Genomic DNA, 16,304 nt, shown 5'->3' with positions numbered 1-16,304 from the left:
AAATAAGCCTTTTACCATCATCTACCTACTAATTCCACCAACGTCTGTCTGACTGTATGTGGTGTATGTTGTTCATCTAATCGTCTTCACACCTGGCGTGTGTATTCTTAGTGACAGAGGGAAGTGCAGTGTCAATTTGGTGAGATTTGGACAAGCAGTATGTTCAATATTAATGAAAACGCAGTATGTTAATATGAATTAAATAAAAATACTGCAGTACCCGTTGTAAACTTGCCTGTTTGATATGTTCTGTTCTTGTCCTGTGTTAAAGCTCCTGAGCCTCTTCAGAATTATTCCTTGTCATTAGTGAGTCCTCCTCAAACAGTTCTTCAATACACTGTCACTTTTTATTGTTTGTGTGCTGGACGTGGTGTGCAGAGCTTTTTATAAACAGTCTCTGGTGCAGAGTGAAGTTAACAAACTTTGTGTTCATCCTACCTGGTTTATCTGAAATGACGATTTTATAGTCAATGTTTTTCATAAAATGAAACTGAATATAACTGTTCATGTGTGTGGTTTATATACAAAGTTTGAATGCTGCTGGTGTTTTTTCATACATTGTATGTCGGCTATTTAAGAGGTCTGTTGAGCAATCAACACAATCTTCAGACCCAAGTTCACAACTATTCAAAATAAAAGCTCTGTAGTTCAGCGCGATATAAAGCATTGCAGCAACAAAATCTGTGCTTTTGTTTTGTAGACAAATTGCTTAAGAGGCAGTGATTGTATGAAAGCTTTTGCCATGACGGAGATCAGCACCTAAGACTCTGTGAATGTCAATGTTTCAGTCCGATATGGAATAAAAAGGAACATTATTAATCAATATGATCTGGTGGGGACTTCTCCTGCGGTTTGACCCTGTCGTTGACCTCTGCTGTAGCTTATCCTAAGACACATGAAGAAGACATGTTCATCTCGGTCCACAGACTGAAGGCACACGGCTCCACCCCTAATGTCTGTTAGCAACTTTGGCTTACGGGTGAATCACAGACAATAAAACAGTATAATAAAAAAGTGAAGTAGGCCGTATATCATGAAGAATATAAGTAACAACTCGTCTTTTCATCACATTAACATAAGATACACAAAACTACTTCAAAGTCTGTCCTGCATTAGAGAAGTAACTACACATTTTTTCAAGCAGGACATTCGGGTGGGTCACTGTTCCACCACCCTTCATGTCTCATGTATGTGTAATAATAACAATTCTGCAGACACATGTGCTTCTTGGATTCAAAATAAAGAAAACAAATAGTTTTACTATGTTGTTTTTTCAGTTTGTCTGCCTGTATCTCTTCAGTGTACAAACAAGTGGTGGTTATTACTACTTTTTACTGCTTCGGCCTCTCCAGCTGAAAACCAACAGTACATGAAAGCATCATAAATTCTACTAAAATGACACGTTCTCCTTTCCAAAACAAAGTGACGGCATCAAACAGTAATCCTCCACTTCTCATATGTCCTGTTTAATGGTGCTGCCTCAATTCCCAGTGGTGAGGGTGTGTTACAGGGTGTTTTTTAAAATTATAGGGAATTTAAAATCCCAGTCTCCCCCAACTCCCCAAAAGTTAGGTCAGCTTCATTGCTGAGCAGATAAATCTGAAAACAAGACGCATTTTAGTGTCGAGCAAGCTCTTTATTATGTGACACATATTTAAATGTGCTTTTCAATGGGTTACACTTTGAGAATCGAGTATTCTTTTAGCAGTTCAGGGCTGTGTTGGTAAATCTCTGTGATTAAGAGGTTTGCTGGCAGGTGGAGAAGGTTTGAATAGTCATCATCACTGCTGGGCTTTTTCTTTTTTCTTTCAGCTGTCTCATGTCACTACAAGCCGGAGATGTTCTCTTTTACTGTAAGTGTTCACTGCACTTTGCCATGACTCATGAATCGGGTTGTCCAAGCAGCACTTGCACTGTGTTGACTCCTGTACGACACACCCAGGAATCAGGCTTGTTGAGTTAAATGAATGCAGATTTAGTTTTCCCAATTTTGTGTAAAATAAAGATTTGTAACCTCTGAATAAAAGCCTTTTATATATATTTTGCAAAAAATTATACAGTACAATTATATCGTGATTTGAAATTGGTATATTCATACTAACCCTTTTTATCCATACACATTACAACATGAATGTAGAGACCGTCGCCCCACCGGTGCACATCCACACTTACTTTGGTGATAAAAACGACTTGTTACAGAGTGACTTCACAGAGACAGAGACAGACTGACACCATTTTACGAGCTCCGACCTGCCCATCTCACCCTTTTTGTCTCGGTAGACACCATTAATCAGAGCTTCAGGGCAGACTTCTTTTTTTTTCTGCTCACCTCCTCGAGAGGATTGAAACGTTTCCAAAATGTAGAACTAATTCAAGTGTGTCTTTGTCATTTGTTCATTCAGGTTTTAAAGCCCTTCTTCATTGAAGTTCATGATGTATGTGTGTGTGTGTTATAAGGGGTATTTTGCTTTCTGTAGACATTGGAACAAATAGTTTTAATCAATAGTGTGAAATTTGATCTAAAAAAATGTAAGCGTGAAACAGTACGAACATGTTGTAAAGCCTGGTGCCACAGTCACAAAATGAGACAACACACATACAGCAACACCAACATTTGCTCTGTTCAACTGCTCTCGCAGATGAGCAGTTTCATTTTCTCTCACATGTACACTAAGCGGGAAATGTACACACACTGATCGACAGGGTTTGGTCTTCAAGTCTTGACATCAGTGAGCAAATTCTACTGCTGTCAGCTGTTTATCTTCCTCTGTCCTTGTTGAGGAAAAGCGGTTTCTCTCCCACTCTGCATGGTCCCAAAGGTCAAGTAGCAGCTTCCGGTGCAGTTTCAGAAAACGTCAGATATTTTTCAGCGAATCATGTGTTTGTTATAACTGGTGCTGTGTCAAGGAAAAGGGGGGAAAACAGAAGCTTCTTCGGTCAAACGTGTTGCAGCCTCCATGCAGCTCACTTGTACTGCCACTGTCCGACAGCAGAGGAATCTGAGGCTCATGTGGCCGTCCTGTGGTTTGGAGACAGTGGTTGTGTTGGTACCAGGACGCTGCTGGGAGGCTCCACAGTCCAGCTCATCACTCAAGGTGACCTTTGTGAAACCAAATGGAGCCAGAGTTCCGAGGGCAGCTCTAGCGACCTTTGTTCTTTTTGGCATTTCCCTAAAGGAAAGAAAAAACAAAAAACATATGACTCAGTTCACACATCCAGGGTTAGGATTAAAAGCACTGTGCTGCATTCAAGTGCAGTAAGCTGACATGGCTCAGGTTTGATTCGCATTTTTTCCCAAAATCGAAAGACATGCTGAGGCTGGTTTCTGGACTTCAAGAGAAAATCGTCACCAAACGTGTTCGGTCCTGTAACTTCCCAACATGCAGCTGTGTGTGTGTAACATGCAGGAACATGCTCGCTTTAAAAGGCCTCTCCGTTTCGGCAGCTTGAACTTAATGACTTTTTCAGATGGCTCCTGCAGGTGCTTATCCCATTAGACCTACGAGCAACCACCACACACCACAGCTGACCTCCCCGGTTCACCTCTCAACTGACAGGAACTTTACAACGTCACACTTTGCTGAAACTATCCTTCACACTCTTTGAAGAAGTTTTGTTTTATCACTGCTCTTTAGTGATGGATCGTTAAGATCAATTTACACAGAGTGATAGTATGTGGCCGCTCAACACAAACCTGAGAGAGGGAACTTGAATTCAAAAGGGGAATAAAAGCAGAGATAACAGGAATCTGTCTGTGCGTACCTTGCTGCCCAGTTTGAGCGTGTCGATTTCCTCCCTCTGCTTGCTCAAAGTCTCGTTCATGCTGCACAGGTGGTCGCTCATCATGCTGAGCTGGTCCTCGTAGCTCCTCTTAGTCGTAGTCAGCTCATCCTGGATGACAGAAGACACAGTTACAATACGAGTGAGGAGGGAGGCTGATGTCTATTCTTGGACTGGAAGCTCTTTGGCAAAGTGACTCAATTTTACCTGCAAGCGTGTGATGTTCTGATTTGCCACCTTGACCTCCTCGCTCAGTGTCTCACGCGATTTTTCTGCTATGGCTAATCTCTTGGCCAAAGCGCGACACTAGGAAGAACAAAAGCAAAGTAAACGTCTGCTTTCCCCTGATGTGTTTCTCGCAGTTTAGAGAAAAGCTGCAACATATATTTCAGTGGGAAATACATCCATTTTAGGACAGTGTCAAGAATGCACACTGGGAAAAAGTGACAGTTTAATACCTGAGACACAGACTCAAGATCAGGCGCTTTCCTGTTGCTACGATACAAAATGAGGATGACGGACATGCCAGTTAGTCACAATGCCACAGGAAGTCACTTAGACAAGTATCTAAATTCAGATCAAGCTTCCACGCAATACTAAAAATATTAGGCCTCAATTTGTCAGTAAAAAAAAAAAAAGTTAATAGTTATATGAGAATAAAAGAAGAACAAGGTTAACTTCCGTTTCTGTTTCTCCATTACAGAGGCAGACATAAAATAGTCGTAATAGTTGTATTTATAGAAAGGAACACATGAGGGAAGTGACTGTTCTGTACTAAAAGTTTAGAGGAGGTTATAAGTTTCCATACCACTTTCCGGATTACATGTGAGGTTAGAAAGGCTGTGTGCGATCAAGAGGTCTTTGCTTTAGGATGCAGTTAATAAAAGCACTGTAGTAAGAGCTTCACCTCAGAGTGGAAGTGCACAGCTTTACTGTCGGAAATCTGCAGCTGGGTGGTGAGCTCTCCCACTCTGACCATGTAGTGAGTCTTTATCAGCTGCTCCCTGGACTCCTCGTCTCCCGCCTGCAAACACAGACACAACATCCACCGAGATTAGATGCTTCTCGAAACCCAAACTCGTATATTTTGGGAAGTCTGTTTATTGGGTAAGTGTATGACAACTCACATGTTCAACTGTGGACGTGGTGCACAACATGCCGACCTGGAAACGACATCATAAATCAGAGTGTCAGAGAGGAAATCATAGATCAGATGTCCACAGACAGGTCTCTAAAACCGCTGGGGCAAACCACCCACACCCATCCTTCAGAAACGTAACTTGCGCCCTTTCCCACAGTGGATCCAATTCAAAGTCCTCCTGCTCACTCACAAATACCAACCCCCCCTTCTAGCTCACTGTCGCTGCTTTCACACATACACTGAACTCCGGATAATCTCCTGACATTCTCGGAAGGGGCTGTATGTGAGAACGCAAATCTCCGAGTGAGATGCTCCCGACATTCTTCAGGTTTTCTCCTGCCAGTCCCCCTGGGAAAAGCATCTGGAGAATGTCCGAATGAGCTCATGTGAGAACACAGCAGGAGATCCTCCCGACCTTTCAACCGCGAGCGAGTGTGGATAATGTTCCTAACACGCGACAGATTCAAAACCCTGAAAACAATAGAAATATCTCAGGATGAAAAAAGCAGTGTCATACATGTTGAAGGAACTGAAGAAGGTGTCAAGAGACGTCAGCGTTGATGTCAACGAAAACATGTGATATCTGCAGGGGAATTATTACGTTACGTGCTGGCTCTGCCTGCTGCACCACCCCAGACCTGAGATTTCTGTGTTGTTAGAAACGCGTTGGACTGGAGAATCTCTTGCTGGATTGTTTATATGTGAAAGGCAAAATCCGGAGAAAGTCCAGACCCAATTGTGCGGACATTCTCCGGAGTTCATGTCCGAAAACGGCTTGACATGCTGCACCACCACCTTCCCTCCTGCAGCCTTCGCTCCTCTGAGGGCAACCTCCTCTCACCTCAACTCAGGACCAAACATCGGACCTGGGGCAACAGAATCTTTCCCACCTGTAAAACACTTCCATAAAACCCACCTTTTCAGAACTGCTTTTAACGTTTGATTATGACTTGTATCTTATATTTAAATGTTGTTGTGACGTATGTTATATAATCATAGTTTTTATATGCGTTCTGTTGTTTCTAATCCTGTAAAGTGTCTTTGAGCATTGTTGAAAGCCCTAATCCCAAACTAAAATAATCCACAAGTAGTAAAAAGAGGAGTGAGAGAAACAGCTCTGGGTTGTGAACTCGGCATCAACTTGAATAAACAACAGTATTGTTCTGTTCTGAAGCAAAAACTTGTTAAGCGGGGGAGCCACAAAAAAAGAATGATAATACTGCCTTTGTTGAAGCAAATCAGACGCCAGTGACACAGGCTGAAAATGTTCCTATGCAAGTGAAAAAGTGAACAACAGGCAAAGCGGAGTGACTGTACCAGGCTGGTGCACAGCGTAGCCTCTTTCCCTGACGCTTTCTGCTCCATCTCCGCTTCCTCGTGGCTCTGCGCCAGCGTGCTGACTGCAGCTGTCAGAGAGTTTGGACTTCCCCCTAGAGCCGCCGCGAGCTGCACTTCCAGGTCCGCAATGCGCTGGTTCTCTTTTTCCAACCGCACCTTCCCCAGCTGGGCCTCCAGGAGCCAGTGCTCCTTCTCCTGCTCCAGCCGAGCGATCTTCTCCTGGCTCTGCATCACCTGCAGGAGGCCGGCGGGGAGAGGAAAGGAGTGGACAGTGAGCTTGTGGTCAGAGGATGGGAGGAGTGAAAGGGCAACGGTGTTTAGGAGGGAGTGAGGAAAACTATATAACAAACCACATACACGTTTTACAACTTAATCTGATCTAAAAACTTTGAAAAACTACATTTATGTGCCAATGTAAAAGATGGAAGTGATTCGGATCCCGAGCTCTTGATTGTTCCCAGATCAGAAGGCTTAAAGAGCAGAAGCCCAACAAGCTCTAACTTTATAGATTCATTTCAGGACTTTGTGGTTGTGATAATAACCTTGGTACTGAAATTTAATAAGGGCAATATCGACCAAAGGAAAACGGAAAAAGGACACTAAACTCTCTGAGGACAGAATATGAACAACCTCAGGTCCAAGTTTCTCAAATCTTCACAACCGCTCTTTAATGAACGACTTTCTGCACCGCATCTGAAAAATCACATGACTGCGTTTAGTCAATTCAAGACCCAGATTTTTGTTCATTTCTGTGCTTTTATGACCGACAGTTCCATACCTTAATGTTTTCTCGACAACTGTTGATGCTGTTGTTCTGCCATTTCCAGTTATTCTACATTTCATTTGTTCTTTAATCTTCATGTGCCTCATTGTAAACAAAGCGACAATAAACATAACTGCATGTGGAACCATTTTGATTTTATCTCCGCGTTATTAAACCACTAGCACGCTGACTCATTCGAGGTTATATTGCCCACAAAACACTTACTGCCTGGTTGTAGCTCTTGGACGGATGTAACCCCCTTTAAAACTTCAAAATCTTAAAATGTATAAATTCCAAACAGAAATAGTTTATCGGAGAAGTTTGAGGGTCGAGTGTCATACCTGTTGAGTGAGACCCTCTCTGCTCTCAGTGGAACTGGTGAGTATACGACGGTTTGTCAGGGCTTCTTTGTATGCAACGGTCTGTGGCCTGGGCTGAATAAAGAAACAATAAATTGTAGGAGAACAGTCATTTATTTACATGTATTATTTATTCACCAACATAATATAGCTGTGAAATAAAACCAGATGGACATTTTCATAAAATAATGTTTTAAGAGGCAATTTAAAAGGCAAAATAGTCAGAACTCCGTGGGCTTTTACTGTCACCAGCCGAGACCTGGGTATTTAAACGCATACAAACCTTTTTGATCGCTTGAATATAAGCGGCTGCTTTCTTTTTGTTGGCCAACATACTCTCTGCTTGCAAGGGGTTGAGGGATAGTGTGCTGGTTCTCGGACTGTATCCTGAGGATGTGAAGAAGTCCAAGTTGTTGCTGAAGAAGGTGGCGATCTGCAACAAGACAGTGATAATATCATCTTTTTTTATTCAAACAAAAGAGAACTAAACGCTAATTAATTCTTGTGTTTCTCAGTGCAGATGCCCAGTGTTAACCGGTGTGTTTACAGCAGAGAAGTGATTCCACCACCAAGTGTCCGTGGTCATAAACATCTGAGCTATTAAGCTTTTTCCTGCAGAGAGGATCACTCACAAAATGCAGCTCACTCCACACATCCCGTGCCAGCGTGTTATTCAGCACTGCAACCCACCGAACTGTGCCTCCCCATCAGCACACACACAGCAGCCAACAGTTAACTTGATTCGCAAAGAGAAATCATTTAATCCCTTTACTCTGACTGGGGAGCAGCTGTACAAACTGTGATTTGGACGGTATCTTTGAACATCTCACTGCTGCCCACCTGAGTCCTGCCATTCTGCGTTATCACATCGGTGGCAATTCACCAACATAATCCAGTTGCAGTGAAAATTCACTGGGATTTGCAATTAAGCCTTTATGAATTACAGCTATCAAAGGACACACACATTGACTGAACGCGCAGTAAAGGAAACATAAACCTGGCGGCTGCCTGCCCTCTGTTGGCTGTACCTTGCCAGTGCTGCTGGTCAGCGAGCCCAGAGATCCCAGCAGACACTCTGAGGTGGTGCAGAGCTTCTGGGTGATGGTGGGGAGCTCCTGCTCTAAGCCGGCCTTCTGGTTGTAGTGCTTTGACATCTCTGGAAACACAAGAAGGAAACAGGAGAGGCATTAACAGAGCATATTTTCCTTGAATGAGCTTCACCATTTGATATATTTTCATTGTGTAAAATAGAAGGTTTTGTGTAAGCTAGCGCAGTGGCCTTAAGAAGTGGCCTTACATGCTGGTTTAGAATGGGCTGTTTGCTTGACCTGTGAGGATTATGGTTGCAGTTTTCTTTCTGAATCTGTAAAAGTGACCTTCAAGTATAACTGAGCTGCAGCAAGTAAAGACCTGCAGCTAGACTCAATCCACAGAACCCTGAAGCCACGCTGCTGCACAAAGAGTTGTTCACCTGTTAATTCAAAGTTCAGTGAAGCTCAACTCAGTACGCACAACTCCAAATTCGAGAATCAGTTGTTATTGCTGTTGCTGTGAATGCGCTGTTGTCGTGATCAACAACATCATTTGTATTGATGAGTCCCAGCCACTGCAGCTGCAGAGCACTAGTCGCCTGTTTATTCACAGTGTATTAATATTGAACGTTTCGTGTCCAAAATGCACCAGATTTGACACTGCAATTTTTGGAATCAGTAGATAAATTTGGCCACAATCAATAACAGACAATGTTACTAATTAATTAAACACATTAAATTGTTGGCTGTTCCAAAATGTGACTCTGGATATTTAGTCCACAACCACTGGGCAGGTGGTGTATTGTTGTGAAAACAGAAGATGTGTGTATGTTGGTGGTGGCCGTGAATGACTGTGGGTCAAAAGTGGCTCACAACGCAGCTCACCTTTAATGGCATCGTGGAGACTGTGTAGGCAGGCGGCCAGCTGGGTGAAGACAGCTGAGGTGCTGCTCTGTGGCATGGCGTCCTGCTGAACACCTGAGACACAGTGCAGAAAGTAAGCCATTCCATCTTTAAAAATAAGCAAATTCTGCATTTAAATTTTTGACTTGAATTTGAAGATAAATATTCCAGTTATGGCGCATTAAGGCAAAAGCAGCAGAGATAATAACATACTGGGTAAGGCCAAAAGGTTAATGTAGTTCTTCAGTTTATCAAACACAGATGTAATTCTCTTCATGTCGCTCTGCAGCTCCTGGTTTTTCGCAGTGAGAGCAGCAGTACTAAGAGTCGCCGCACTCTCTTCTTCGAGGCTGAAAGGAAAAGAGTAGACAGTCGTCAGAGCGGCCTCCACCACTGCATTTCTTTATCACTAACACACACATGTAGGGCTGACCTTTTCAGCTGGTAGGGAAGAATCTTTTGCAGGAAGTGGGTGTACGAGGAGAAGTTATCAGCAAAGGTCTTCAGCTTCACCACAGTCTCCTTCAAGTCACAAAAAAACCCCCACAATTAGTGTTTAAATATAAACAAGCAACAAAATGTTCCCGTCTAAAAACCACTCACCAATACTGTGACGGTGTCCTCTGTGATGCTTTGGTGTAACTGCAGGAAGCTGTCCTCCAGGGGGCGCACATAGGCTGCATTCTCATGAAGGTACTGAGAAAACTGGGTAAAGAGAAAAATAAAGCTTCCAAGTGTCATTGAATTCTACTCCACATGCCGAACCAGTCGTAACTTTATTCCAGACAGACTTTGTCGTTATGTCTCATGTGGTGTGGTAGCCTCACCTTCTGGTTCAGCGGGGAGATGGGCTCAATGGAGGAGTCCAGGGGATAGATGTGAACTCTCTGCTCGGTGTACGAGTGGAAGTTCAACAGAGCAGCGACCAGGTCCTGAATGAAGCTCAAAGCCTGACCTGCCACATCCCGGGACTTAAGCTGTATCCACCGAAGAACACACAAAATATGTTAAGTCATAAAGCTTTATGAATTGTGTTTATGTCTTTATGAACATGGCTAAAATTAATGCTGTATAAATTTACAATTACAGGCTCTATATGAATAATCTTTGGTTTGTTCTCTCACTCACCTGGTGCCGTCGATTGTGTGGTGGAACATTGAGGCTGTTGAAGTCACTAAATTCTGCAGGATGAGAGCGAAAAGCATTTAAAACCAGAGCAGATCCTCGGCCCCTGCACTGAACTTTATTGACTTGACAAATATAAATGGTTTAGCCTCCTCCTCCTCCTCCTGTGCAATATTGTGTGGTGTAGCATTACACAGTTTACTCCTGGGCAGAACGTTGTTAAGTATCAGTGACACAGACATCAGTGTTCGCAAATAGATGCCTGCTCCGTAGCAGGTTGTTTTTGTCCGAGTGATACTCACTGGTGTCATTGAAGGGCACTTTCTCCTGGATAACACTGCTGCTCTGTTTCACCTGTTTGTTCAGCTCCGACTGGCACCGCCTCAACTGCTGCTGACTGGAGAAACAGACCGAAAATAATAGAACTAAATAGATGACTCAGTCTGAGGGTCGAAACTACATTTCTCAAAAATTTACGTTGAAGGCTCATGTCATATATGTATAGCTAATGTGTGTGAAAGTAAATAATCAAATTCTCAAAAATTAAGGATGCTAGTATCTTATCAATGCCAAGATTGTATCAACATCGATACAAAAGGTGTTTATTGTGTTTAGTTTCCGCACAAAAAAATCACATATGTGAGAGCTTTTGGTGATAAGGGCTGACACTTGTGTAAATGTGATCTCTGCAGTGGAGCTTATACGTTATGTTTCGTCTTCTACATGCCGTGAAAACCTTTGCCTGAACGCTCTGGAGATTTCTGTGTTGTTGTGAACGTGTCTGACCGGAGAATTTCCTGCCGTGTTCCACTTATGTGAATGGCAAACTCTGGAGAAAAAGTCCAGGCCCAATAGTGCAGGTATTCTCTGGAGTTTGTATCTGAAAATGGCTATTCGCAAATTCTTCCACCACATTGATTAATTACATTACTCTCAAATTGTGAATAAAAAGTAGATATACCACTCTTCTGTTCGCATTCTGCACTCTTTTGCTTCCCTCTCCAGAGTCTGTGCTTTCACCTATCAAAAAAAAAGGAAAATACACACATTTTAATGAATGTCATAGAAACTGAACTGGATATCACGTACTTCATCCTCGTCCTGCTGATCCTCACCTCTAAACGCACCTTGTCGCTCTGCAGCCGCTCGATATTTTCCATGTACTTAGTGGTGAGTCCGTCCACAACAGCCTGGTGCTGATCAGAGTCTTTCTCCAGCTCCTGTAGTCGTGTCCTCAGCTCAGCCTCCTGCCTCCTATGCTGCTCATCTGCTTCATAAAACTAATGAGTGAACAGCAGAACACAGAGCCATCACATGCACTGCTTTCCCCGGTGCATTCACTTTAAACACTGTGTGTGCAGAACAATGATAGACAATTATTAACACAGCATGGTGTCTTACTTGGATATGAAGTCGCTCATTTTCTTCTATCTTCTTCTGCAGGTCCTCATCAAATACACTCTGTGTCTGCAGACCATGCTGTGAGGGAGAGTCTCCTTTACTCTGCAGAAATTACAGCTACATTAGGGACTGTTGACTATGGTAATTTAGCTCCACAAACATTAGCGTTTGATCGTAATCATTACAGAGCTTGTAAATTTCAAATATCACTCTTAAAGCTAATTGTGGTATCAAATTAATTTGAATGTCCATTACAAAAAGGACACAGTACATCCTGTACACTCTCTACCACACTAGCTACATCCTTATATTTGCCCTCATGATCACCTTCCCCTTTTTGCCCTTGGATTCACTGGTGGCTAGCTCCTCTTGCAGCAGCTCCACCCTCTTGGCTAGTTGTTGGTTCCTGAAGCTGAGACTGTCCATCTCCTGCTCCTGTTTCCTCAGGCTCTGGTCCCTCTGCTTCAGCTGCTCCTGGTGACCAAAAAAAAAATGTGTCTAGTGAGAAACACATGTTGCATATAACATGTCTGCACGTCTTCTTTTTACTATCGATTTAAAGTAAGTGCTGCAGAAATTGGAGTTTGTGCTTTGATTGAAAAAAGGCACAGGAGGTACAGTTTCCATGTGTAATTATAACATAACTAATAGCACCATAGCAACAAGTACAGTCAAATTAGGTGGCCCTCTGAATTTGTTCAGCAAATATGATTATGTAGGAGTTTACAGCAATTATCCAGGCTCTGCTCATACTCATGTTATTTGAATATGTAAATTTACCTTTAGCGAGACAGAGTTGGCCTGTTCATCTACTACTCCCTTCTTCAGCACCTGATTCTGGGCACGGAGCTGTGAAAAGACAAAGAAAACTGTTGAGATATGACATAAAAACAATATAAAACATCATCAGTGATCAGGGTTGAGATGGAAATGCACTTTGTGATATGTATTCACACCGAAAAATCGTAGTCATATGCTTGTGTGTCTGTTTTTTAATCCTATTCTGCAGGTAAAAGTCAAGGCTTTTTACTCTGTGGCTGTTGACCACAGTTGCAGCATGTGCGACAGTTGCACAGTCAGCACTTTCTGTGCAGGAAAGAGGTGGTTGGTAAACAGGGAGATCAGAGCAGAACAGGAAGCAGCACACACTCCCTGGCCGTCAGCTGACACAGAAACAAAGGGCACATACAGCTCACTGGAGAAAATACAGGCTTTACTGTTTTCACTGTCAACTTGAAATGTGACAAGAGTGACTGGTGTTTACAACATTAAAACAGTTCAGTTTATGAGTGAGTCAAGCTGGGCAATAACAATATCAAAAGTATTGCAACATAATTTTCTTCAGAAGCAAACAGCAATCATATAATGCGTAAATATTGTGTAAACGCAGCGAGGAGGTATAACAAATAATTGATTTACTTAAGATTCGTAAAATTGTTTGTCATTTTCTGCCCATAATGAAGAATTCAAAAATCAGTCTTTTAACTTAACAGAAATAATAACTTCTACTGATATGAACATTTTTATCCTGATATGATTTTTGCCCATATCGCCAAACGCTATGCGTGAATGAGACGGCATCTAAATGTGGGCCCAGCGGGTTTGACTTTTACTCATAAAGAAATGACAGCAGTTATAACCACAACATATCTAATCTGATCTCACAATGCCATTATCAGTACACTGTAGACCCATGTGCCTCAATACGCGGCTGTGGCTCAGGGGAGCGAGTGGTTCATCATTAACCAGAAGGTCACTAGTTCGATCCCAGACAGCAGTCTCCCCCATCCTGCATGCCAAAGTGTCCTTGGGCAAGATACTAAACCCAAATTGCCCTGACAGCTGTGCAGGCAGTGTGTGATGAAGGAGGTGCTGCACATAAATCCACTGTATGAAGGTAAATACAGACTTACCATTTACACCTTACAGACAGTAATCAGGCATCATTTAATAAGTTCTAAGTGATCTGCTTTAAGGCTTAAAGGCTGAAGTTTGTGTTACTGAACCATGTCTAGTGTCATTGTCTTTCTAATATCTACTTTAATGGAGTGTGACATGTAGCATTAGAACCTCTCTCAGAGTAAACACCACAAACTAGCTCACAGCCTCCATGACACAAATGACCATAAGGATCATGAAAGTGAGTCAACACCTCGACACTCAAACTGCTTGAACACAATCAGGTCTGATTTATGAATTGGTAATGTCCGCAGCACTGATCTATCTGTCACTGTCTTCACTCGTTAAAGGGGTGGCTAATGCTAACAACACATGGGCACTCTGTGTCCTCCTTCCTGCTCATCGCTGACAGCTAACGTTACCTTGTCACCATGACAGGAGCAGCGATAGTTGTGAGTCCTACCTTGGAGTACTCCTGTGCCAGCTTGCTGTATTTGGTTTGCAGGTCTGTGACGTTCGCCATGGTCCTTGGACACGGTATCCCGTCTGATGCTGGTTAGCCTTGGTAGCCTCGGTTAGCTGACGCTGGTCCCGTTAGCTCGTCCAAACCCAAACCCCGACAGTCCCCTCACTGTGCTCCGCTGCCTGAGGTGTGGACGGTGGTGAGCTGGAGCTAAGTCAGATGAGCTAGCTCAGTATGACGAGCTACTTTACGGAGGCTTGTTCCGTTACTCGGTGAAACTGCGCTCGGACACATTGTGACAGTGACTCGTTCCCGGAGTCACCCGGGGAGAGAAGCCCTCGCTGGTCATGTGATTCACGCCGGTTTCCTGAGCACAGCAATGAAAGCGGTGCCTTTTTTAAGTTAGCGGTGACAGGCGGCTAGCTAACCGACTAGCCAAGAGCTAACTGGCTATGTAGCAAAACAAATCCAGCTAAGCTAGCCCCGTGTTTCCTGACAGCAGCCGTGAAACCGCCCGCCTCCGTTAATCCTCAAAGAGAGGAGGAGTAGCTGCTGCTGAAGCTACTGAAAGAGCTTTAATAGCCCATTCATCTGAAGGAGTGACTCCATTCTCCAACCCGCAGAATCCTCCTCCTGACAGAGGGAGCCGATCTGACACCAGCAGAGGTCAGAGGTCACAAAACAGGAAGTGGTGGGCAGGTCTAAACAGGGCGCCCTCTAGCGTTTGAAGGTCTCAAAAAGGATAGATCGATAGATAGATATTGTTATTGTTATCTACTTTAATAATAATTTAGTATTGTGTATCATATATAATACTACTACTACTACTAATAAAATAATATGATATTGCTGATGATAAATTGATAAATGTAGTGGAATGTAATTATAATAATGATCATAATAATGACTATTAATCTTAGTTCATTAATTAATAGCAATATTCAAATAACAATTTTTTATAAATTGATGACACCATTTTGCATAATGAGTTTTACTAATAACTTAGAGTACGTACTTTTACATTATTAACAGTTTGAATTTAAGAATTGTAATTGCATTGTACTACTATAATACAACTATAAGATCTTAAACTTCTGCCACCACTGCAGACACATAGATAAATCCTGGGATCACACCAATAACAAATGAATGTAAGGAATTCAAATTAAAGGGAAAAGAACAAGACAATTGTACCTTCGTACATTTCACTGCTGATATGCTTCAGCCTAATAATAATAATGTCATATATTGTAGCTATTTTGTACATTTGTGGTTATAGGAAGGTCTGATTATGATTTTAATTTGACACAAAATAGGTAAACTACTGTTATTGTGACATCGTTCCTTCTGCTTTTATGTTTTCCAGACCTAATGCCATTAAACATGATGTCATCCAACTGATAAATTATTTACTGCTGACTCTGAGTGTGGTAAGGGCTGCATTAACATAAACAAGGTCAACAAATATTAAGTGGGCTGTGGCACTGTGAATAGTGATAGTCCCGGTGATTTCCCTTTAAAACGCACATGACCCATTTAGACTGGAAGTGAAACGGCATGTTGCTAATGCAGCCATCACCGCTAAAATCCTACACGATTAATTTCACCTAATCCATAATAATCTCTTTATATTCTGACCAAAGGATATCGCCGTTCCTTTTAAAGAAATCATAACTGTGGAGTTTTTTTAATTCCATCAGCTGCTAAATGTGTTTGTTGTTTTTTTGCACCAAAGAAAAGACGTTTCCTCTGCTGCTGTCTCACCATCTCTGATCTTAAATGCACACAGGCAAAACACAAACTCTCTCACACACACGCATGCACGCCACAGCCAGTGGCTCCAGCATTGTCTGGTTGCCTGGCAACTGTCGGCGTGGCGTGGTTGCTAGGGCCGTGTGGGAGGGGGAGGGTTGGGTGGGGGGCTGATGCTGCTCTGATTTCCAGCTGAATTGAGGCAGTCAGTAGGGAGAAGCCCCCCTCTTCCAGTCCACACACAGGACTCTATTGAACAATAGAGCTGTGCCAATGGGCCTGAGGCTAGTCAGACAGGCCCTTGTTCAGGGTCACACTGTGTTCATCCCGCAGTCCTCCATGACTAATT

At 42.8% G+C, this 16,304-nt stretch overlaps 1 protein-coding gene across 3 annotated transcripts; it reads right to left on the bottom strand.

The window, feature by feature from the left end:
- Positions 1-1,615: 1,615 nt before the first annotated feature.
- On the bottom strand, positions 1,616-14,887 carry ppp1r21 (protein phosphatase 1, regulatory subunit 21). 3 transcript variants are annotated; one of them, XM_035171889.2, is made up of 22 exons: positions 14,204-14,887; positions 12,622-12,690; positions 12,169-12,315; positions 11,842-11,943; positions 11,556-11,720; positions 11,402-11,460; positions 10,743-10,837; positions 10,444-10,496; positions 10,143-10,292; positions 9,919-10,020; positions 9,749-9,837; positions 9,529-9,665; positions 9,298-9,390; positions 8,410-8,537; positions 7,665-7,814; positions 7,364-7,456; positions 6,239-6,493; positions 4,908-4,943; positions 4,688-4,804; positions 3,988-4,086; positions 3,763-3,891; positions 1,616-3,170 (listed from the first exon to the last, which is right to left on the bottom strand). In XM_035171889.2, exons 1-22 carry the CDS (start codon positions 14,261-14,263, stop codon positions 3,141-3,143), a joined length of 2,358 nt encoding a protein of 785 aa, XP_035027780.1. In that variant the 5' UTR covers positions 14,264-14,887; the 3' UTR covers positions 1,616-3,140. The 3 variants fall into 3 exon arrangements, with proteins under 3 accessions (XP_035027780.1, XP_035027781.1, XP_035027782.1); XM_035171890.2 differs by having other exon boundaries at positions 11,568-11,720; XM_035171891.2 differs by having other exon boundaries at positions 11,842-11,919.
- Between the last annotated feature and the right edge of the window lie 1,417 nt (positions 14,888-16,304).

Source organism: Hippoglossus stenolepis, chromosome 12, assembly GCF_022539355.2.
Source record: "Hippoglossus stenolepis isolate QCI-W04-F060 chromosome 12, HSTE1.2, whole genome shotgun sequence".
Classification (NCBI taxonomy): domain Eukaryota; kingdom Metazoa; phylum Chordata; class Actinopteri; order Pleuronectiformes; family Pleuronectidae; genus Hippoglossus; species Hippoglossus stenolepis.
Note: the sequence above shows the minus strand (reverse complement) of the source record. Positions and strands in the feature narration are given on the sequence as shown.